This window comes from Scyliorhinus torazame, chromosome 4, assembly GCF_047496885.1.
Source record: "Scyliorhinus torazame isolate Kashiwa2021f chromosome 4, sScyTor2.1, whole genome shotgun sequence".
Classification (NCBI taxonomy): Eukaryota; Metazoa; Chordata; class Chondrichthyes; order Carcharhiniformes; family Scyliorhinidae; genus Scyliorhinus; species Scyliorhinus torazame.
The window spans coordinates 248,981,991-249,006,529 of NC_092710.1; the positions used below are offsets into that span (position 1 = coordinate 248,981,991).

The 24,539-nt window shown below is 49.9% G+C and overlaps 1 protein-coding gene across 2 annotated transcripts in view; it reads left to right on the plus strand.

Moving 5' to 3' along the window:
• LOC140410873 (desmin) overlaps window positions 1-15,896 on the plus strand; it is an 85,673-nt gene extending 69,777 nt beyond the window's left edge. Inside the window, exons 8-11 of one of the 2 annotated variants that reach the window (XM_072499610.1) lie at window positions 5,846-5,956; window positions 6,930-7,054; window positions 14,389-14,532; window positions 15,627-15,896. In XM_072499610.1, coding sequence (XP_072355711.1) covers window positions 5,846-5,956; window positions 6,930-7,054; window positions 14,389-14,532; window positions 15,627-15,630 — 384 coding nt within the window. In that variant the 3' untranslated portion in view covers window positions 15,631-15,896. Of the gene's footprint in view, window positions 1-5,845; window positions 5,957-6,929; window positions 7,055-14,388; window positions 14,533-15,621 lie in introns of both variants that reach the window. The other variant, XM_072499609.1, reaches the window with a different exon arrangement.
• Window positions 15,897-24,539: the final 8,643 nt, after the last annotated feature.

Below are 24,539 nucleotides of genomic sequence, written 5' to 3' on the forward strand. Positions count from 1 at the left end.
ACTAATGTAGTTCAGCCTCTGCCAGTCAGTCATGGATGAGCTAGACAAACAGCCAACGGAAGCGGAGCTCAGCAACACCATCGAATTCTCTAGCCAGCAGAAAGGCGCCTGGAAAGAACAGCATTACCTCTGGAACAATCAAGTGTGCCAAGCCAGCTACACTCTCAAAATTCCACAAACTACTTTGCCACGTCTGGAATGAGGGAGCAATACCACAGGACATGGGCGATGCCAACATCATCACCCTCTATATGAACAAGGGTGACCGCGGTGTCTGCAACAACTACTGCTCAGCACAAGAGGGAAAGCCTTTGCCCAAGTCACTTTTTTTTAAAAGCACATTTATGAATGTTTCACATTTTAAAGAATAATGCATCGCTGTAAGCAAGGAATAAAAAAGAACTTACACCGTGCCGTCTCTCTGATACCCAGGCAGTCCACAGTCGAGACCCCGGCCAGGGGAGGATCGACTTGATCCGCTCTGCCACCTCCAACTCTTCATGACAAGCATTGAGAATAGGACGACATGGGACCAGCGATCGGCAGACCCAACCGACTTCTGGGGCAAGATTCTCCGACCCGCCACCGGGTCGGAGAATCGCCGGGGGCCGGCGTGAATCCCGTCCCCGCCGTGCCCTGAATTCTCCGCCACCGGAGATTCGGTGGGGGCGGGAATCGCGCCCCGCCGGTCGGTGGAAATCGCGCCGGTCGGCGGACCCATCCCTGGCGATTCTCCAGTCCGCGATGGGCCAAGGTCCCGCCGCTGTCAACCCACGCCAACCGTCGTGGATTGAACCACCTTTCGACCGGCAGGACAAGGTGGCGCGGGCGGGCTCCGGGGTCCTGGGGGGGGGGGGCAGGGCGATCTGGCCCCAGGGGGTGTCCCCACGGTGGCCTGGCCCGCGATCGGGGCCCACCGATCCGCGGGCGGGCCTGTGCCATGGGGGCACTCTTTTCCTTCCGCCTTCGCCATGGTCTTCACTATGGTGGAGGCGGAAGAGACTCCCTCCACTGCGCATGCGCGGGGATGCCGTGAGCGACCGCTGACGCTTCCGTGCATGCGTTGCACGGCAAAGTCATTTCCACGCCAGCTGGCTGGGTGCCAAAGGCCTTTCCCACCAGCCAGCGGGGCGGAAATCACTCCGGCGAGGGCCTAGCCCCTCAAGGTGAGGGCTCGGCCCCTCAAGGTGCAGAGAATTCCACACCTTTGGGGCGGCGCGATGCCGGACTGATTCGCGCCGGTCGGCGGACATCGCGCCGATTGCGGAGAATCCCGCCCCTGGTCTCAAAGTTTGAATTCGCTGTGCTCCATCGAAACTGATGCACCTAGCCTCAAAATCAAGATTATCAAAACATGGCACCCAATTTGTGAAGGCTTAAATTCCATTTGCCACTCTTCTGCCCATCTAACCAGCCCGTCTATATTGTCCAGTAATCTAAGGCCTTGTTCCTCACTATTTACCACACCAACAATTTTTGTGTCATCTGCCAACTTACGTTTCACACTGATGGGCCCAGTAACTGGCTGGGTTGGGTTTAACCTGTTTTTTGTGGACAGGGCAATTTTCCACATTGCCAGTGTTGTAGCTGTACTGGAATAGTTTGGCTAGGGGGGCAGCAAGTTCTGGAGCACAATTCTTCAGTACTATCGCCGGAATGTTTTCAGGACCTCAAACCTCCGGAGGAGGCCGATATGGATAACCACCCAACAATTCTGTCTGAAGATGGTCATAAATGCTTCAGTCTTTTCTTTAGTACTCATGTGCTGGGCTCCATCACCATTGGTGATGGGGATATTTGTAGAGCCTCCTCCTCCTGTTAGTTGTTTAATTGACTGGCTGAATGTGGCAGGACTGCGGAGCATAGATCTGATCTGTAGGTTGTGGGATCACTTCATTTTGTTTATTGCATGCTGTTTCTTTTGTTTGGCATGTAAGTAGTCCTGTGTTGTAGCTTCACCAGGGATGCCTGGCACACCCTCCCTCACACTTCATTGAACCAAATTTGGTCCCCCAGCTTGATGATAATGTTAGAGTAGAGGTTATGCCAGGCTATGAGGTTACGGATTGTGGTTGAGTACAATTCTGCTGCTGCTGATAGCCCACAGATATTTCATGCTTGCCCAGTTTTACGCTGCTAGATCGGTTTGAAATCTATCTCATTTAGCACAGTGGCGGTCAGGACATATCCAGGGATGATGATGTCTGGGATATTGTCTGTCAGGCATAATGCCATACATACGATTCCTTCTTGGCCTCCCTGTCGCTAGAGACAATGAATGCACGCCAATGTGTCATTGATTGGTTTGGCGGCGCCTGGCTCTCTCTTCGTGGTGTTGTGTCATGTCTTGCCAGCTGCTGCGCCTCTTCGCTTTGTCTCTTTTCACTCCCTTCACTGCTGCCAAGCAATCGCTGGCAACTTGTTCTCAGCGCTTGGTCCATGTCGCAGGACTTCATGTCACATTTGCAGATGTCTTTGAAGCGGAGGGATGTACAGCAAATGTGTCTAGTGCCATTGATGAGCTTGCTGTATAATACGTCCTTGGAGATCCTGCCATCCTCCATGCGGATCACCGCCAAGATTGCGCTTAGCTGCATTTCCTGCCCATTGTGGGCGGGATCTAGATCACGACCTCTTGTGAGATCTAGTTAGATCTCATGAGGAGTAATGAGTGGGATTCTCTGATCCTGAGGCTAAGTGTTGACTCCGTCGTAAACGCCGTCGCGTTTCCCGATGGTGTCAACATGGCCTCAGGAGCAGCAATTCTGACCCCGACAGGGTCCAGCACGGCACTGGAGCGACACTTGCTGCTCCAGCTGCCGGTCCCGGCGTCAGATGGGCGATGCGGGTCTGCGCATGTGCAGTGGTGCCGCACCAACGCAACATGGCGTAAGGCTACAGGGGCCGGCATGGAACAAAAGAGGCCCCCGGCCCGAGAGGCCGGCCCGCTGATCGGTAGGCCCTGAACACGGACCAGCCCACAGCGGAGGCCCCCTCCGGGGTTGGACCGCCCTCCCCCCCCCACCAGGCCGCCCCCGGATCCATTCACGTCGTGGTCCCGCCGGGTAAGACCAGGTTAGAATGCCGCCAGTGGACTCAGGTTTTTTTGTACGGTCGCTCGGCCCATCCCCGGCCACGAATCACCGGGGGGGGTCGCGTAGAGCAGCCCACAGCCAGTGCCGTGCCGGCCGCGCCGATTCTCTGCTTCCCATAGAATCGCGTCCCAGAGCAGCATGTTGGGATTCACGCGGCCCCCCGCGGATTCTCCGACCCGGCGTGGGCTCGGAGAATCCCGCCGCATGGCTGTTGGGTAGCCTGGAGGAGGATTCTCCCAGAATCTACTGGCCATGTCACGTCCCCATTCAGGCGCAATGAGGCCGGTAGATCGCGCCCTTAGTCATTATTTTAGGCCTTGTGGAGTTTCTCCCTGGTCAAGCCAAAATTTAGAATTTTCTTCATCACTGGGAAGCTGAACTCGCCGGCCATACGAGCTCCTCAAAGATCAGACAGCCATTTTGAAAGGTTGCCCCGATATCTAGTGAACTTGTGGGACCCCCACACTCCCCAGTCACGGGCAATGTCACCCTTCACTCATTGACATTAACCCACATCACTCCAAATGAGGACATCCCGCTATGGGGTCACTGAAGCCCCCTCCTTTTCAGGCCTCCCCATTCCCCCTTTCGGATCCCCCCCTTTCAGTACCCCACCCTTAACCCCCACCAACCTTTATGAGGCCCCTTCATACCCCCCTTCTCCCCCCCCCCCAGCCTTCGCAACCCCAGTCATCCCCCCTTTCATGGCCATGGCCCCCCTGAGGCTCCAACCCTCGGCACTGTCATCCTGGCATTCAGGCACCCTGACACTGCCACCCTAGCACCCTGGCAGTGCCACTCAGGAACCCTGGCAGTGCCAGGGTGGTAGTGCTAAGGTGGCCGGGTGCCTGAGGGAGAGCCAGGGGGTCACTCTGCCCTGTCCCTGACCACCTAGGGGTCTCCAATGGCCTGCAAACCCCCCCAGATGCTGTCACACCTGGTCCACGTTTGTCTGGACCAGTACTAAACAGCGCCCAGTCCAGGCCTCGCTGGGGAGGCCATTTATCCCAGGCACCGGGAGAATCCGGCGCAGGCATATTTACTGAGCCATATGGCTCATTCAAATATGCATATCCGGATCGCGATGTCTCGCTATTACGATCCCAGACCAAGCCCCAACAGTGGCTAGGATACTAGACCAAAATATTTTAGATTATTTTAAGACTGTGTATATACGCTCCAGGATTGATTGATGAAGAAATAGGGCTGGGTGTTTTTAAAACAAAACTTTATGAAAACAAAATTAACTTTTTTCAACTTCAAACCCAAAAAGAACAGCTTACAATTTACCCCTTAAACAGTGCTACTCAATTTCCCATTAAACAACAAGAAAATAAACTTACAGCTCTCAGTCTTACTGGGGGAGAATTGTGGACTCTGTGTCAGGTAGACCAGAATTCAATTCCTCACTCTAAAGTTTCCCAAAAACTGACTTTCTAAAGCTTTTCAAAATGTCTCTGCCTTCCTCAGCTCCATCCAGCAATGACCTCATTTCCCCAAGCTACAAAACAAATGGGGCTGGATTCTCCGACTCTGGGGCTATGTCCCCACCCTGACGTGGGAACAGTGGCATTTTATGCTGGAAAAAATGGCGTAAAACAGCCACTGATTCACGGTTTTGCTGGGGGCTAGCATGCCGGCAGCGTAGAGCACCCGGCTCCTGCTGCCGGTATGGCCCGGAGAATTGCCGGGTTCGTGGCCCTGCATGCGCACGCCTGCGGCCTGCAGCGGCTGCGCCATGTTACATGCCGGAGGTTGCTCGCCGACTCGGCCCGCAAAATAGTGTCGTCCCCCCTTTGGCTGGCTCATGCGCCCCGGGCCACCTCCCCCCACAGTGCCCCCAGCCCCGAATAAAGTCCCCCCTGCCCACGGATCAGCCCTCCCCCGACTGTGGCAGCGCTGGACTGAGTCCGCAGCCGCCAAGCTGAGTTCCCGACGGATTAGATCACACGCAACCGATGCTGTCGGGAACCCGACCGGTCGGGGGCAGAGCATCGGGGGGGGTGGGGCGGCGATACGTGGCGTGGCATACTCCTAGAGTACGCTGCTTTGGAGGGGGCAGAGCATTAACAAAGCTGCACCGCCCCCGATTTGGTTGGGAACTCTGATTCTCCGGCCGATTGACGAACGCAATTTCGGCGTCGGCGACCGGAGAATCCAGCCCAGGATGTCTCCAAGCTGCAAAGCACATTAATTCCGCAAGGACTTTCCCAGTCAAACCACCGTCCATTAGCCCAGACTAAAAAACACATTCCTTTGTCCATTTCACCTTCTGCCTGATAAAAGCACCCAGACCTGCAAAACGGAATTTTTTTTTTTTTTAAATGACCCTGCAGTCAAAACACATTCTAACCCCAGGCTTTTAACCCTGAAATTGTGCAATACTTAGAATCCAATATTTCTAAAGTCTTCCAGTTGTGACACGTCTCAAGCATCGCGAATCTCGTGAAAGGCCTCTCGTGAGGTTCAACGGCCTCTTCGCGTCACGAAGTCGGGTGTGATGAGGCCGGTAAATCGCGCTCAAGATTGTTTGCATTGAGCAAAATTGGCTTCTTGATATCCTGCCAACCCAGCTAATTCTCAAAGAAATTGACAATTATCTTGACCTTTTTAAAACCCATTGTGTCTCAACTGTACAAATATGTCAGTGTATTTCCAAAATCATATGGTGGTTTTGCAAAATATACAAATGTATTCTTCTACTTTAGTTGCATTTTTTAAAAAAATCATAATGTTTCTACTTTTTGCAGCTTAAGAGCAGTGATATGGAACTGGATGCATTGAAGGCCCGTAGGTCACTGCTGGAGGCTCAGAGTAAAGAGGCAGCAAATAAATATAAAGAAGAGATTGAAGAATACCAGGTATTCACAGTGAGATTTCTTTGCTTTAGTGAGGCTGAAAATACAACCAGGGACACAATTTAGAAGCATTTCCAATTATTTTTCCTGAACGTTAAAGAGCAGCTAATTAGTATTCTGATTAAGGATGTATTTTCTATTCAGCAGCAAATCTAATTTGGCCCAGATATTGTGACCAACAGTGAAAAAATGGTCAAATAAAATAAAAACAGAAAATGCTGGATAGGTTCAGCAGGTCTGGCAGCATCTGTGGAGTGAGAAACAGAGTTAACGTTTTGAAGAAATGGTGCTCACCATTCATTACGCTGTAAGCTACTCGCCTTACCCTTTATGATAAGGCTGTACCGGGCTGGGGGTGTCAGTTAGCTCAGTTGGCTGGCGGCATGGTTCATGGTGCGAAGCGGTGCCAACAGCACGAGTTCAATTCCCATACCAGCTGAGGTTATTCATGAAGTCCCCACCTTCTCATCCTTACCCCTTGCCTGAGGTGTGGTGACCCTCAGGTTAAATCCCCACCTTTGAGCTCTCTCTCAAAGGGGAGAGCAGCCTACGGTCCTCAGGGACTATGGTGACTTTCACTGACTGACCAGGCAGTAGTTCCTGCAGCTGGCAGCATGTGTGGGAAGAGAAATTAGGGTCCGTCTGACTCTTCTTCAGAGCCTGTGTGTCTGAAAGCATAAATGCAGTCAGGAAGATGGGTGAAGTGGAAAGCAAGAGGTTCATGGTCACATCATCTGCAGCTTGCACTTTATGCTGCCGAAATATCTTTGAATTGCTTCAATAAAGTTAGGTCATTCCACTATATGCTACTTATATAGAATACCTTGTGAAAATGAATCCCGATGACCACCTGCATTCAGCCATTGTACTGTCCAGCAGCAAATGAGAATATTGATGGCTTCAAATAAAATAAAGCTTCCCTTGGTAAATATTTTAATAGCAGCGGCGAATTGATTTTAAAATGTTACTCCTGCAGAGCAAAATTGAAAGTTTGCAACAACAACAGAGTACCATCAAAGAAAAGATAGCTCTGCATTTACGGGAATATCAAGACCTGCTCAACATTAAAATGGCTCTGGAGGTTGAAATTACGACATACAGGTAAGGCTGCTGTCACAGAGATGAAAAATTGAAGCTTTATAAAGAAGCTGGAAGTACATAACAGATCCATTGGTATTTGAAAAGAAAAATGATATGTTAATATGTTAGGCAGTGGTCCTTCACCAGATAAGACAAAACAGAATGTTCCAACTTTGCACCGTGAGTCTCACTTACCCTATTAGCATGGATTTCCAAGCATTTAGCTGAAGTATTCACCCACCCGTTTATCTTTTCAGGGGCAGGTAGATTTACTATAGTTTAATTTAATTTGAAATCAGTTAGAGTAAAGCAACATGTAAATAATGCAAACCTGGTTTTCACAGCTCTGTGGTAGTCGGTATTAGGGGTATTACGGTACCTAGGTTGGAGGTACCCGATGCTGTAAGATCATTGGTGTTGGAGGTACCTGATACTGTAAGATCATTGGTGAAGCCTGCCTGCTGGTTCCACCCAGTAAAGCGGAGTATAAGAGTCTGTGTTTCTCTAGCTGCTGCATTCTGTACCTCCGCTGCTGGGGGAAACATCTAGTTCAGTAAAGCCTTCAATTGTCTTACAATCTCGCTTCGGGAGTTATTGATCGTGCATCAAGCTCTTCCTCTGAGATTATGAAGGATGAGCAGCAAAACCTCTGAGTAAATTCATCCCACAGACTCTGGAATGTCACTAGAGGAACGAAGGAAGAATATTTTCATGCAAAATGTATGCCTATCGAGGTGCACATTATAATATAATTAAAAATCAAGCAAATATGTGTATGAGAGGTAAGAACATAAGGAAACACAGGTCAAGGGCAGAAAATTGAGACAGCTCTAGTTCAAGAGCTGATACCAGCATAGTTATGTTGGGCTCGAGCTTTCTTCCTGTGCAATAGATTTTGTGGGAGGAGATGATTTTCATCATCAGATCTGTCAGTTCTGAACAGTTTGAAACCAGTCCTCATCGAACCTGAATTTTAAGTTCAAGTCCTACTCTAGTTTAAAATAAATTTAAGAATTATCTACAAATATCTGGGGCTGGTTTAGCACACTGGACTAAATAGCTGGCTTTTAAAGCAGACCAAGGCAGGCTAGCAGCACGGTTTGTTTCCCATACCAGCCTCCCCGAACAGGCGCCGGATGTGGCGACTTGGGGCTTTTCACAGTAACTTCATTTGAAGCCTACTTGTGACAATAAGCGATTTTCATTTTCATTTCAAATCTGGATGCAAACTCAAATAGATCTGAGGAGGACACTAGGAAATTTGGAACAGGAAAATACTATTCAGCCCCTCAAGCCTGTTCTGCAAACTCAGGATAAATGTTATCCAGGGGCATTTTGGGCCATAAATGACTAGGGGGTTTTCACAGTAAGTTCATTGCAGTGTTAATGTAAGCCTACGTCTACTTGTAATACAAATAGGTACACACAAACAGATTCAAAAACAGCTTCTTTTGAACTCGACGGGTTTTATGGCAATCAGGTAGCTTCTTTGTGAATGACTTTGTAAAGAAGCATGGACTGGCGGAGAATTGAATGAAGTTGTTGGTTATACCTGAATGTTGTTTTAAAAAAAATATTTGTTTTGCTATTTCTTTTCCTTTTTCTAGATTTCTGGTTCTTTTTTTTTACTGTATTGTTGGAAATGCTTGGGGAGCACAGCAGCATTGTGGTTAGCATAGTTGCTTCACAGCTCCAGGATCCAACGTTCAATTCCCGGCTTGGGCCAATGTCTGTGCGGAGTCTGCACGTTCTCCCCGTGTTTGCGTGGGTTTCCTCCGGGTGCTCCGGTTTCCTCCTACAGTCAAAAGATGTGCAGGTTAGGTGGATTGATGATGCTAAATTGCCCTTAGTGTCCAAAAAAGGTTAGGTGGGGTGACGGGGATAGGGTGGAGGTGTGGGGATAGGGTGGAGGTATGGGGTTAGGTAGGGTGCTCTTTCCAAGGGTCGGTTCAGACTCAATGGGCCGCATGGCCTCCTTCTGCACTGTAAATTCTATGATTCTATGAATTCTATGATTCTATGAGAGGGATTGGGGGTGGGTATGTTTATCCTTCCTGAAATGTTTGATATTAAAATTGGGTTCGGGTAGGGGGACCTGTTTCCTGATCGATTGTGTTATACCTTTGATTTTTCCCAGGTGGGGGCCACCTTGCTAGCAGTTATGCTAGTTCATGGGGGTGAAGTGGGGGAGAGAGCTGCGGCTGCTTACCTGGGTGACGGGGGCTGGGGTGTTTTTTGTTACTTTTGTTCTTTAAGGTAACGAACCTAGGTTGGCTGGGTTTTCTTTGTTTGAAATGAGGGAGGAGGTGGGGGGGGGGTGTTTGTGGAGTTTAGTGGGCTGTTATTTTGGTGACAGGGGGGATGGGGGAGGACAGGGAGAAGGGGGAGGGGCATATTGCTAAAGATGAGCGTTTCTTTGCTTATGTACTGGTCTGAGAGGGGGGAGGAATGGGGGGGGGGGGCGGTGATGGGAGGCCATCTTGGGTGGGCCTGGAGTTTGGGCCCAGGCTTCCTTGTGGGTGGGATATGTGTGATCATAGTAGAGGGGAGGCCCAGATGCTCTGAATCAGATTGGTTACATGGTACCTGAGGGGGTTAAATGGGCCATTTCAAAGGTCCCAGGTGTTTACCTCTCAAGGGTTTGGAGGTGGATGTGGATTTCTTGCAGGAGACACATCTGAGAGTTCGGGACCAGATAAGACAATGGAAAGGGTGGATAGGGCAAGTGATAGGCCAAGCCACCAAAAAGGCCACCTCGTGCTGATTAGCACCGTGGTCCCACTCATCCACTCAAGTTTTGATGTGCGGATGAAGGGGACCACGGTGCTAATCAGTATGATGGTTGCTTTTACGCTGGCTAATATTTTGGTTTCACTAAGGGGGAGATGTGTGATAGTGAGTGGGGTGTTGGCAGGCGCTCCAGTGGAGTTAGTGGATGGATATGCACCGTACTGGGACGACACAGATTTCATTAGGTAGGTGTCGGCGGCCATCCAGGGCTTGATTCGCATCAGTTGATTGTGGGGAAGGACTTTAATTGTGTGTTGGACCCTAGGCTGGTCAGGTTGAGCCCCAAATCCTTTACAGCATCGGGGGTGACAAAGGAGTTGCTAGTGTTTATGAAACTCTCCTTTCCAACAGTGAAAACAATGAAAAAATAATTCATTGGCTTTAAAACTTTTGGGAAGATCCTGGCGATATGAAACATGCTAAATACACGTATGTTATCTCTCTCCTACTGAAATCAAACCTGGTGATTTCTACTACAATTTTGAATAGAGGATTGGATTGGATTTGTTTATTGTCACGTGTACCGAGGTACAGTGAAAAGTATTTTTCTGCAAGCAGCTTAACAGATCATTAAGTACATGAAAAGAAAAGGAAATAAAAGAAAATACATAAAAGAAAATACATAATAGGGCAACATAAGGTACACAATGTAACTACATAAGCACCGATATCAGATGAAGCATACAGGGGTGTAGTGTTAATGGGGTCAGTCCATAGGAGGGTCGTTTAGGAGTCTGGTAACAGTGGGGAAGAAGCTGTTTTTGAGACTGTTCGTGCATGTTCTCAGACTTCTGTTTCTCCTGCCCGATGGAAGAAGTTGGAAGAGTGAGTAAGGGAGGAGTCTTTGATTATGCTGCCCGCTTTCCCCAGGCAGAGGGAGGTGTAGATGAAGTCAATGGATGAGAGGCAGGTTTGTGTGATGGACTGGGCTGTGTTCACGACTCTCTGAAGTTTCTTGCGGTCCTTGGCCGAGCAGTTGCCATACCAGGCTGTGATGCAGCCAGATAGGATGTTTTCTATGGTGCATCTGTAAAAGTTGGTAAGGGTTAATGTGGACATGCCGAATTTCCTAAGTTTCCTGAGGAAGTATAGGCACTGTTGTGCTTTCTTGGTGGTAGCGTCGACGTGGGTGGACCAGGACAGATTTTTGGTGATGTGTACCCCTAGGAATTTGAAACTGCTAACCATCTCCACCTCAACCCCGTTGACGCTGACAGGGGTGTGTGCAGTACTTTGCTTCCTGAAGTCAAAGACCTGCTCTTTAGTTTTGCTGGCATTGAGGGAGAGATTGTTCTCGTGGCATCACTCCACTAGATTCTCTATCTCCCTCCTGTATTCGGACTCGTCGTTATTCGAGATCCGGCCCACTATGATCGTATCGTCAGCAAACTTGTAGATTGAGTTGGAACCAAATTTTACCACACAGTCGTGTGTGTATAGGGAGTAGAGTAGGGGGCTAAGTACGCAGCCTTGCGGGGCCCCGGTATTGAGGACTATTGTGGAGGGGGTGTTGTTGTTTATTCTTACTGATTGTGGTCTGTGGGTCAGAAAGTCGAGGATCCAGTTGCAGAGTGGGGAGCCAAGTCCTAGGTTTTGGAGCTTTGATATGAGCTTGGCTGGGATTATGGTGTTGAAGGCGGAGCTGTAGCCAATAAATTGGAGTCTGATGTAGGAGTCCTTGTTGTCGAAATGCTCTAGGGATGAGCGTAGGGCCAGGGAAATGGCGTCTGCTGTGGACCGGTTGTGGCGTATGCGAATTGCAATGGATCAAGGCGTTCTGGGAGTATGGAGGTGATGCGCTTCCTGACCAACCTCTCGAAACACTTCATTACGACTGAAGTCAGGGCCACCGGATGGTAGTCATTGAGGCACGTTGCCTGGTTCTTCTTTGACACCGGTGTGATGGTGGTCTTCTTAAAGCAGGTGGGGACTCGGAGTGGAGTAGGGACAGGTTAAAGATGTTCGCGAACACCTCTGCCAGCTGGTTTGCGCAGGCGCTGAGAGCACAACCAGGTATCCCGTCCGGGCCCGTCTCCTTCCGAGGGTTCACTTTCAGGAAGGCCGATCTGACTTCGGAAGCTGTGATGGTGGGTATGGGTGAGTTCTGGGCTGCTGGGGCACTCAACAGCGGATTGTTGGTTTCCTGCTCGAATCGAGCATAGAATGCATTGAGTTCATCGGGGAGGGGTGCGCTGCTGCCGGAGATACTGCTCAGCTTCGCTTTGTAGCCCGTTATGTTGTTTAGGCCTTGTCACAACCGCCGAGAGTCTGTGACTCTAGCTTGGTTTGATATTCTCTCTAGGCATCTCAGATGGATTTCTTGTATATGTCAGGGTCGTCTGACTTGAACGCCTCAGACCTGTCCTTCAGTAGGGAGTCAAACATGCGATTGAGCCATGGTTTCCGGTTGGGGAACGTACGTACTGCTTTCTTTGGCACGCAGTCGTCCACACATTTGCTGATGAAGTCTGTGAAGGTGGTGGCATACTCATTTAAGTTGGTTTCTGAGTTCTTAAATATGGACCAGTCCACTGTCTCTAAGCAGTCACATAGGAGCTCTTCTGTTTCCTCTGACCAGCACTGCACAAGCTTCTTAGCTGGATTCTCCCATTTGAGTTTCTGCTTGTATGCCGGGAGAAGGAGCCCCGTGTTATGGTCTGATTTCCCAAAGTGCGGTCGGGGGATGGAACGGTAGGCGCCCTTGATTTTTGAGTAGCAGTGGTCAAACGTGTTGTCGCCCCTGGTGGGACAGGAGATGTGCTGGTGGAATTTTGGCAGTACACTCTTGAGGTTGGCCTTGAAGTCCCCGGCCACGATGAACATCGCCTACGGGTGTTCTGTTTCATAGTTGTTTATAACTGTTTACCGTTCGTCCAGCGCCTTCTTCACTTCTGCCTGGGGTGGGATGTAGACCGCTGTGATAATGGCTGAAGTGAACTCACATGGAAGATAGTATGGGCGGCACTTCACAGTCAGGTATTCCAGTTCCAGGGAGCAGTAGGTCGCCAGTGTTGCAACATCCAAGCACCAGCAGGAGTTGATGAGGAGGCAAATCCCTCCACCCTTTGCTTTGCCTGATGACACGGTGTAGTCCACCCGGTGAATTGAGAAACCTTCAGGTTGCACAGTCCGGTGAGGTGGGGGTGAGCCATGTCTCTGTGAAACAGAGCACACAGCAGTCCCTTACTTCCCTCTGAGAAGTAAGTCTAGCGTTAAGTTCATCCAGCTTGTTTTCGATCGCTTGGACGTTTGCCAGGAGTATGCTGGGGAGAGGGGTCTTGAAACAGAGTTACTTCAGTCTGACCTGCAGACCGCCGCGTTTCCCGCGCTTCCTCAGTCGGCGGCTGCGGCTGGATGGTCCCGGGATCCGATGGGAGAAGTCTGACGTTGTGGAAGGTAGGCGGTTGCATCTGGCGGGGTCCAGGGCACTGGCTGAGACCAGGGCGCTGGTTACGTTTCCGGGGTCGCGTCTGGCATGGTCCCGGGTGCTGGTTGAAGTAGAGGGGTTGCTGGGAGGGCATATTTGCGATTTGGACGGGTCCCGGCATTCTGCGGGCACGGGAATATCTTGCAGCGCGTTCTGTTCCTTGCGCTGGGTCTCCGCCATTTTGGGGATCCTGGGTTGTGGGCAGGCGCTTCCTGAGGCATGTTGGGCTGGGTCCCGTGGTCTGTTCCCTCCTTGGGCGCTCTTGGGGTCGGGTCTTGAAGTAGGCCCGGTTGTGCTTCCACGTGGAGTTTTCTTTCTTCCATCTCCAGGTAGGTCGGGTCGCTGGGCGGGCCTCTCGGGGTCGAGTTGGGCCGGGTCCTGTCGTCAGGGATTGGGTCGGGAGCTCCGGGGACTGGGCCGGGTGATACGGGGAATGGCGTTGGATGATAGGCCGAGTTGGGAGCTCCGAGGTCCCGGTCAGCTCCAAATCGAGGTCTGTGCTTCACTTCCGGTTTGGGCCCAATCCGCTTCCAGGTCGTGGAGGTAAGGTCGGGTCGGGTCAAAAGGAGTCCACGGGCCTCGGAGGATGTTCAAGCCTGCAAGAAAAGATAAAAGAGAGAGGTTAGTAATAATGTTAGTCTTAGAATTAAATTTCAATTTCGAATAAAAGCCCTCTTTCAAAGATTTTGCTGGACTTGAGTGTAACAATGTGTATATTGTAAGAAATACAAAGGGTTAACAATGTGATGTTATTACTTCTCACCACCAGATGGAGATAAGGAGAAGTCATATAAATATCATGTGACTCCAGGGATTCTGGGAGAAGGTGTTTAGGCGTGAGAGAGATTAGTTGCACAGTTGAGAGATCTGTCGTTAACGATGTCGTATAGTTTACTTTAATAACTTTTACCTTGGTAACTTAATCGAATCTTATTTAAATAGTGTAAATAAATCAGCTTTGTTCATTAACTTAGCTTGGTGTTCTTTGTTCTACACTATGTTCTCAAGACATCCTGATTTACAAAACAGAGAATATCACATTGAGTACTCTGACACTTAAGGAATATTAGTTAGAAAATTGATTCCTTCTTGTTAAAGCAAACCTTTTTTGTTGCTTTTTAAAAAATCAATCTTGCAGGAAGTTAATTGAAGGAGAGGATTCTCGCCTGTCAACAGTGATGGGTGGATTCTGCATGATAGGGCAAGGGAACTTCAGCACTGGTGAAACAATTTCCAAGGAACAGGCTGTGGAAATGACCGAAAGGAAAACTGTACTCATCAGGTAAAAGTAATTGACTCCTGCAATATCTGTATTTGATGGAGCAACTTATGAACTGGTGTGAAATATTTCCCACTCCTTGATGACTTGTGTAATAAGTGGTAAAATAATTTAAGAAATGAGAAAAAAGTATTTTTAACTTACATATGGGTAACGTGCAGAATTTAAATTAAAATTTTAATTGTAAATACATTCTTGCAAATTTTTGTGTGCTTTCTTTCATTTCCCCCAGTCTATGTATGCTGTATGTCCCAAAGACTGGTGGATCACATCAAACAGCAAGTCCCAGCCGCCCTTTGCAAGGTGCAGACTGTACCCAGCCAGCCCGTGCATGCAAAACTCAAAACACAGTGCCCAACATTAGAGAAAATTCCGCTATTGGACAATATTTGCTAAATAATCCTCAGTGTGCTAAGAATTAAGCTGACAAGCAATATAAGATTGTCAGTCGGGCTTGCAGTGTGGCTCATTTGTGTGTACTGGAAACTACATATATTAATGCACAGGGCTCTTTTCTTTTCAGACAGAAAGAACATGTACACACATTGCACCTGTTTTAGTTAAACAAAGCAAGTGATAGCCATTCACTGACTCATTCTTCAGGAAGAGCAATCAGGGTCAACTTTCCTGATTTAAATTTTAAACAAGGCTTAGCAGTTAACTTTCAGTCACCTGTTGCATTCTCCATGGCATTGCTTCAATCAATCAGAGTCTATGTGCCAACCAGTCAGCACTTTTTCTTGCTGTTTCCCCTTGATATTGATATTCTTGCAAAGTGTCCCGATGAGTGTAAGACTCTTTTTCCAACAATACTCAAATTCTGTGCCACCAAACAATTGTATCACAATTATGTAAAAAATTAATGTCCTCAGCTGGGTCTTGATGAATTATGAAAAGTAGACAGATACTATTCCTCACCATTCTTATTTCCACTTGAACATTATGGGTCAGACTTTGCTGCTTCTGTTTCTGGGCGTGAGTATTGGATTGCCTGGGAACAGCAAACATGGATGGCTGTGGTAGAACCTAACTGATTTTCTCTCCACTTCACTGTTAAATTTCTAATGCCGTAACCTTTTCTTTTAATCTTAGAACAGTTAAAACAGATGAAGACACTTTACAAAACGATATGCAAGAGAGAACCATTACAATCTCTGGCGCTGCAGATGATAGTGATGAAGAATAAACGTCTGAAACAATGCTAATGGTCAAACAGTTTTAAAAATTGCTGCAAGCATTCAAATTATAATGCTTAGAGTTCCTTAGAAAATGTGCTGCTGAAAATATTAAGTATAGAGAGTTAAGGACATTGCTTTGAATGTTCTGTAACGCTGCTTCTTTAATCAAATAAAATTACAGGTATTAAATTGTTGTGTGTAGGAGTCATTTATCCGCAGTGTCCGCAGTATCAAACACTGCAGTTATGTAGACCAAAATCCGGTTTTATTTTATGATAATTATTATGACAATTTATATTAAAATTCAAAAGCACTTGGGCAGCATAGTGGCACAGTGGTTAGCACTACTGCCTCATGACGCTGAGGATCCGGGTTCGATCCCGGTCCCGGGTCACTGTCCTTGTGGAGTTTGCAAATTCTCCATGTCTGCATGTGTTTCACCCCCACAACCCAAAAAGATGTGCAGGGTAGATGGATTGGCCATGCTAAATTGTCCCTTAATTGGAAAATAATTTGGTGCTCTGAAATTTATTTTTAAGAAAATTCAAAAGCACTAACTATAACAGTCAACAAATGTTTTCCCCAATTATGATTCCTTTAGGTTATATAGCAATCTGAATGCCATGTTACACACGTCCGTTGCCAATCCTTTCCCAGCTTCACTTAGTTCAGTGGGAGGCATTGTTGTCTCTGAGTCACAAGGTTCAGGTTCAAGCCCCACTCCAGGGCTTGAGCATAAGTATCAAGGCTGATACGCCGGTGCAGTACTGAGGGAGCGCTGCACTGTCACAGCTGCTGTCTTTCAGATGAGATGCTAAACTGAAGCGCCATTAACCGGCTCGAGGTGAATGTAAAAGATTGCATGGCGCTATTTCAAAGAGCAGCATGGGATTTGTCCCTAGTGTGTTGGCCAATATCCATCCTTCAATCAACACCACTAAAACACAGATTATCTGGGCCAGGATTCTCCCCGACCCGGCGGGGTGGGGGGGTCCCGACAGGGTGGAGTGGCGGGAACCATTCTGGCGTCGGGCCGCGCCAAAGGTGCGGATTTCTCCCCGCGTCATCCCCGCGCATGCGCAGGAGGGGGCTGTCTCTTACACGTCGGCCATGGTGAAGGCTGTGGCCGAGGCAGAGGGAAAAGAGTGCCCCCGCGGCACAGGCCCGCCCGTGGATCGGTGGGCCCCGATCGCGGGCCAGGCCACCGTGGGGGCATCCCTCGGGGCCAGATCGCCCCGCGCCCCCTCCAGGACCCCGGAGCCCGTCCGCGCCGCCTAGTCCCGCCGGTAAGAAAGGTGGTTTGATTCTCGCCGGCGAGACAGGCATTCCAGCAGTGGGACTTCAGCCCATCGCGGGCCAGAGAATCGGCGGGAGGGGGCCTGCCGACCGGCGCAGCGCGATTCCTGCCCCCGCCGAATATCCGGTGCCGGAGAATTCGGCAACCGGCGGGGGCGGGATTCACGCCAGCCCCCGGCGATCCTCCATTGGAGGAGCTGTTCTCCTTGGAGAAGGCGAGATTAAAAGATTTAATAGAGACGTTCAAAATTAAGAGAGAAACTGTTCCTGTTGGCAAAAGAGACAAGAATCAGATTTAAAATGAGTGTCAAAAACAATTTTTTTTAACTTCATTGTGTATGGGCACCACTTGCAAGGCCAACATTTATTGCCCAGACAGATAAGGATGGCAGATTTCCTTCCCTAAAGGATGAACCAGATGGTCATCATTAAACTTTTAATTCCAGATTTTTATTGCTTCTGATGCTCCTGGCAAATGGAGCAGTTTTGGGCCACCTTCTGAATGTCGGTGTCGAGGCCTGGCCACCAGACATAACTCCGGGCCAACATTTTCATCTTGGTCACGCCCGGATGCCCATTGTGCAAGTCTGATAATATCAGCTCCTGGCCTTTTTCCGGGACAATCACACGCGTCCCCCACAAGAGGATGCCGTCTTCCACGCTGAACTCTGACAGCTTGGAGGAAAGTGCCCGCAACTCGCCTGGGAACTGTCTATGCTGCCCACCATACAGGACTATGTGCCGAACCTTTGACAAGACTGGCTCCGTCTGGGTCCACTCACGGATCTGTGATGCCGTGACAGGCAAGGTGTCCATAAAATTTAGGGTTGCGACCACCTCACCAGTCGTGGGGGTCGACATGGGGCCGGTCGATAAAGGCAATCGGCTCAGTGCGTCGGCATTTGCTATCTGCGTACCTGGTTTGTGCTCCAGAGAATACTCGTATGCAGCAAGCAACAAAGCCCAGCGCTGGATCCGTGCAGAAGCAATGGGCGGTATCGGCTTATCCTCTCTGAAGAGTCCCAGCAGGGGCTTATGATCAGTCACGATAGTGAAATGGCGGCCGTACACATACTGGTGGAAGCGTTTCACCGCGAAAACCACTGCCAGGCCCTCCTTCTCGATCTGCGCGTACTTTTTCTCCGCTGCAGTCAATGTGCGGGAGGCGAAAGCTATCGGTCGCTCGGCCCCCTTCTCCATCTTGTGGGACAGGACAGCCCCAATACCATACGGGGATGCATCACATGTGACGAGCAAAGGCTTCCCCTGATCATAGTGGGTTAGTAACCCAGACGACGACAATTGTTGCTTTACCCACCGGAAAGCGGTTTCTTGCGGCTGACCCCAAACCCAGGTGTGATTTTTCTTTAGCAGCAGGTGCAAGGGGGCCAGCGTAGTTGCCAGATTGGGGAGGAACTTCCCGTAATAGTTTACGAGACCGAGAAAAGAACGAAGATGCGAAGTGTCAGTCGGGGTGGGGGCATGTTGAATTGCACGCACCTTCTCTGCGACGGGGTGCAGACCCTCGCGGTCCACCCGATAGTCCACCTAGGTAGACTACTTCTTTTGCCTGAAATACGCACTTTGTGTGACGTAAACGGACTCCAGCCTCCGAAAGGCGTCTAAGGACAGCCTCCAGATTTTCCAAATGCTCTTGCTCCGACGTCCCTGTAATCAACACGTCATCTAGGTAGACAGCCACACGTGGTAAACCTCTCAAAATGCCCTCCATAAACGTTGAAAAATTGCGCAAGCAGAGGATACTCCAAAGGGCAACCGTGTATATTCATACAGGCCCCGGTGTGTGTTAATTGTTACATATGGTCGGGAGGCAGGGTCCAGCTCCAACTGCAGGTAGGCGTGACTCATATCTAATTTTGTGAATGAGAGTCCGCCTGCAAGTTTCGGGTAGAGATCCTCTATGCGAGGCATTGGGTATCGGTCGAGTCGGGAAACTGTATTCACTGTAAGTTTATAGTCGCCACACAAGCGAACTGTGGCATCTGGCTTCATTACTGGTACAATTGGTGCTGCCCAGTCAGCAAAACGGACGGGCCTGATAATACCCAAACTCTCCAAACGAGTGAGCTCCCCTTCTACCTTCTCGAGCAAAGCGTAAGGCACTGGGCGCGCCCGGAAATAGCGCGGCGTGGCTCCTGGTTCAACTTGGATACGGGCTACGGCCCCTTTTATTTTCCCCAAACCAGGCTGGAATACCTCTGGGTATCGTCCTAGCACCTCAGTCAACCCACCAGAAACTGTTTGGAGGATATGCTGCCATTGCAACCGCAAATGGCGCAACCAGTCCCGACCCAACAGGCTGGGCCCATGGCCACGCACTACGATAAGTGGGAAACGCCCCTCCTGGCGTCCATAGACAACAGGGGTCATTGTAGTTCCTGCAATGTCCAGTGGTTCCCCCGTGTAGGTGGCCAACCTGGCCTGTGAGTCAGTTAATGTAAGGGTCTGTATACCATGCTTGATGCGGTCGAATGTCCTCTGGGCGATCACGGAGACCGCTGCGCCAGTATCCAACTCCATCTCCAGCGGGTGGCCATTGACCCGTACTGTCACCTTAATGGGGGCCACACGGGGAGCTGCCACACAATGCAGCTGCAGGCTGTCGTCCTCCGTCTCCACGTCCTCAGGAGTGGTCGCCACAGGTTCATCCACATGGAAGGTATGGCCTCTGGGCTGGTCCCAGTTACGGCCCCTGGGCTGGTCCCAGTTTCGGTCGGAACGACGGCGCCTCTGGCGTCCCCAGGACCGCCGTCCGCGACGGGGTCGGCGCCTACAAGTCTGACACGGACATGGCTCCTCATCCATTGGCTCTGGAGAAGGCTCCCTTCGGGGAGGAATGTCCGATGGCCACTGCGCGGCCTGGTCGTTGCCTCACCCAAGGTACCGCAGGAGTGCGGGGGGACGTTTTTGGGCGGAAAGGGTTGCGCCCCAAGGCATGCACTTCCATTCCCTGTAGCTCCTGTACTCCTCGCTCTGCGCTCTCTCGGGACAAGACTATTTGTATTGCCTGTTGAAAAGTCAATGTTGGCTCCGCTAACAACTTTCTCTGGGTGGCCGCATTGTTAATACCGCAAACCAAACGGTCGCGTAACATTTCTGACAAGGTCTCACCATAGTCACAGTATTCCGCAATCCCGCGTAGCCTGGATAAAAAATCGGCAAAGGATTCTCCAGGGGTCCTCTCAGCGGTATTAAACCTGTAACGCTGGACTATCGTGGACGGGGTTGGGTTAAAGTGTTGCCCCACTATATTCACAAGTTCGTCAAACGTTTTGGTGTCCGGCGCAGCTGGGTACGTAAGGCTCCTAATCACCCCAAACGTATGCGGCCCGCAGGCGGTGAGCAATATGACCACCTGGCGCTCGTTTTCAGTGATATTGTTTGCCCGGAAATAGTAACGCATCCGTTGTGTGTACTGGTTCCAGCTTTCCAGCGCAGCATCAAAAACATCCAAACATCCGTACAGAGGCATGGTATAATAGAAAACAACTTCCAACCTGTATCCAACAAAAATCCAGGGAGGTGGCTTCAGCAGTGTAGACAGCTATTCACTTTTACCTTCGTTGCCAGTTTTGTAAGGGCCCCGAAGAATCCAGCACGAGTTTTAAGGATACAAAATAATAACGTTTATTTACTATAACAATATATACATAGCAGTAGCAGTAACTTCCCTTGCTACCTTCTCCTTCTTCCTGGTTCCTGGACTGGCCAGCTTATTTATAGTAGGAGTTTCTCCGCCGCCCTCATTGGGGAAGTTCATACTCCCATAGGATTGTGGGATAGTCATTAGTCCCCAGCCAATCGTCAGTGAGCAGGTTATAACAGGGACTTTGCGCGGAAAGTGTGGAAAGGGTTTCCCAGGCTTCCAAAGTATGCCCTTTTGGAACGGTTGCTGCTTCCGGATGTGAAGGGGAGGGTGGGATTGGAGACATATATGGGTGGCTGGGGGAGCAGGGGAAGCCCAATTGATGAGGATCAAGAAAAATGGGAGGAGGAGTTGCGGGGAGAGATAGGTTGGGGAGTGTGGAGTGAATTCGACCTCCTCATGTGTGAGGATGTGTTTGATACAGTTTAAGGTGGTACACAGGGTACACATGACTTGGGCAAGGATGAGTGGATTCTTCCAGGGGGTGGCAGACGAGTGTTGGAAGTGTGGGCAAGGACCAGCAAACCACGCGCATATGTTTTGGTGGTGTGAGAAGTTGGAGAGGTACTGGGCGGGAGTGTTCGTGATGCAAGCAAAGATTGTGGGGCTGGAGGCCGGGCCGAACCCTATATTGGTGATTTTTGGGGTATCGAAAATGCCGGAGATGATGGAGGGAAAGAAGGCCAATGTGGAGGCCTTCACCTCTCTGGTCGCCCGGCGAAGAATTTTGCTGGAATGATGGTCGACAACGCCGCTGCCAGGGGTTGCAGCCTCTCTATGGGATTTGTACGACTTCCTCCGGGTGGAGAAGATTAAGTTTGAATTGAGGGGTTCAGCGGAGGCCTTTGATACACGGTGGGGATTGTTTGAGGAATCATTTGTCGGGGGTGGGTGGGGGGGTGGGGGTTGATGAAAAACAGGAAAAACTTGTACAGACTGTAAAATTGTGATTTGGGGAGAATGTTTCCCAGATTATTTATGTTTTTGTATTTTTGAATGTGTTTGGAATAAAATACATTTTTTAAAAACCTTGAATTTTGAAAATGCAGGACTGTATGAGGAAGATAATGAAATGAGGTTAAAATAGACTTTAGGTGAATGACATCTCAGGTGGCAAGAAACATAAAGCTAGGAATTGGTTCAGGCTCATTTTTGAAATGGGCAGCATGCAGGGAGCAGCTGAAGGCCCAATACTTATCAATTATGGACTTTGGATCTCTTTGAAGAATAGCAGCGCACTACTGGGAATGGCTGTGTCTTCATGGAAGCTTGTGAGCTGCCACATGACCCAATTAGGGCACTGCCTCACTGCTGTTAGCCCTCAGGTAGTTAACGGTGGCAGGGGAACATGAGGGTGGCTGGCATAGGCCTCAGTAGTGCTGTAGCCTCGGAGGGGCACTACACCATGCCAGCAGACAGTGCCCACTTTTTATAATTCCACCCTGATAAGGTACAGGCACTGGATGTCATTCCAGGAGACAGAGTGGCTGTGCATTAGAACTCAGTGCTTCGCAAAAGGAAGTCATTAATCACATAAGTCAAATTCTGCAGGACAGGGTGAACAGAAATTTCCTCCAATTAAATATTGGGAAGACAGAGTCATTGTTTTTCATTCTCATTCTAAATTCCATCCCCTCACTACTGACTCCATTCCTCTCTCTTCCAACAGTCTGAGATTAAGCCAGTCTGTCCATTACCCTGGTGTTTGACTTTAAGATGAGTGTCCTACCTCATTTTTGTGCCATCACTAAGACTGCCTATTTCCACCTCCAAAAAATACCCTGTCTTTTCCCCTGTCTCAGCTCAACTGCTGTGGAAACCTTCATTCATGGCTTCAGGACTACTAGATTTGTCTATTCCAATGCACCCCATGGATTGTCTCCTATTTTCATCAAAAATGCTGCTGCCCATGTCTTAACTCATAGAAAGTCCTGTTCCCCTATCATCTCCCCCCCCACCCTGCCCATGCATGCTGACCCACATTGTTTTCCAGTCAAGCAACATCTTTATTATAAAATGTACGTTTTCAAATCCTTCCATAGCCTTATACTCTTCCTCCATTGTCCTTCCTATATTGTCCTCCAGCCTACAACCCTCCAAGATATCTGCGCTCCTGTAATTCTGGTGTCCTGAGACGTAGACACTGGAAACAGTAAACCCAGCCCCGCTGACCATGCAAAGTCCTCCTTACTAACATCTGGGGGCTTGGGCCAAAATTGGGAGAGCTGCCTCAAAGACTAGTTAAACAACCCCCTGACTTAGTCATGGTCGGGATTCTCCGACCCCATGGCGGGTCGGAGAATCGGCGGGGGGGCGCACGAATCGCGCCACATCACCCCGGCGCTGGCCCGCCGATTCCCCTGGCCGATTCTCGGGCGCCCAGGGGATCGCCGCCTCGCTGGTCGCGGGCCGTTGAAAGCGCCCCTGCCGGCGATTCTCCGGGCCTCGACGGGCCGAGTGTCTGCCGAGTTCGGCCGAGTCCCGCCGGCGTGGGTTACGTATGGTCCCACCCAGCGGGACCTTGGAGTTCTGGCTGCGGGGGCCTTCCTGGTGGGGGGGCGGGGGGATCCAACCCCGGGAGAGGGGGCCTCCACGGTGGACTGGCCCGCGATCGGGGCCCTCCGATCGGCAGGTGGGCAAATTCCGTGGGGGGGCCTATGTTCCTCTGCACCGGGCCCCTGTAGGGCTCCGCCATATTGCCCGGGGGCCGGCGTTGAGACGGGAACCCACGCGCACTCGCGGATCCTTGCCGGCTGTGGCGTGCCGGCTTTCGGGTTCCGGAGCTGCAGACACCACTCCGGCGCCATACTAGCCCCCTAGGAACAGGTGAATACCTGCCACTTGAGGCCCGTTAACGTCGGAGTGGCTCGCGCCGCTTTTCACCCCAGCGTCAGAACTTGGCCACGGGATTGGAGAATGCCGGCTTATATCTTACAGGTAATGTGCCAGACACCACCAACACGAATCCTGGGTACGTCCTGTCTCACCAGCAGGACACACCCAGCAGAGGTGACTGCACAATGGTATATAGTTGGGAGGGAGTTACATTGGGAGTCCTCAACACCAGCTCTGGATCGCATGAAGTCTCATAGCACCAGGTCAAACATGGAGAAAGAAACCTCCTGCTGATCACCATGTACCGTTCTCCCCTCAACTGATTAATCAGTACCCCTTCATGTTGAACAACTTTTGGAGGAGGTACTGCGAGTGGCAAGGGGGCAGAATGTACTGTGTGTGGGGAACTTACATATCTCTCATATCCACCAAGAATGGTTCAGTAGTACCACTGCAGCCCAAGCTGGCCAGGTCATAAAGGATATAGCTGCTAGATTGTGACTACGGCAGGTGATGAGGAAACCAATGAGAGGGAAAAACCTAATTCACCCCATCCTCATCAACCTGCCTGCCGCAGATGCATCTTCCTGTGACAGTATCGATAGGAATGACCCCCACAAAGTCCTTGTGGAGGCGAAATCCCATTGTGTTGTGTGGCACCACCACAATGGTAAAAGAGATATACTTCGAACAGGACTAGCTATTCAAGACTGGGCGTCCATGAGGCACTGTGGAGCATCATCAGCGGCAGAATTTTACTCAACCACAATCAGTAATCTCATTGCCCGGCATATCTCCCACTTTACCATCACCACCAAGCCAGGGGATCAACCCTGGTAATAATAATCTTTATTAGTGTCACAAGTAAGGTTTTTTGTCTTTGTTGGATCTTTCCGTTTAAAAGTGTTGAAATCATAAATGCCTTAATAAAATATTTTCGAAAAAAAAAATTTGTGTCACAAGTAGGCTTACATTAACGCTGCAATAAAGTTACTGTGAAAATCCCCTCGTCGTCACACTCCGGCGCCTGTTCG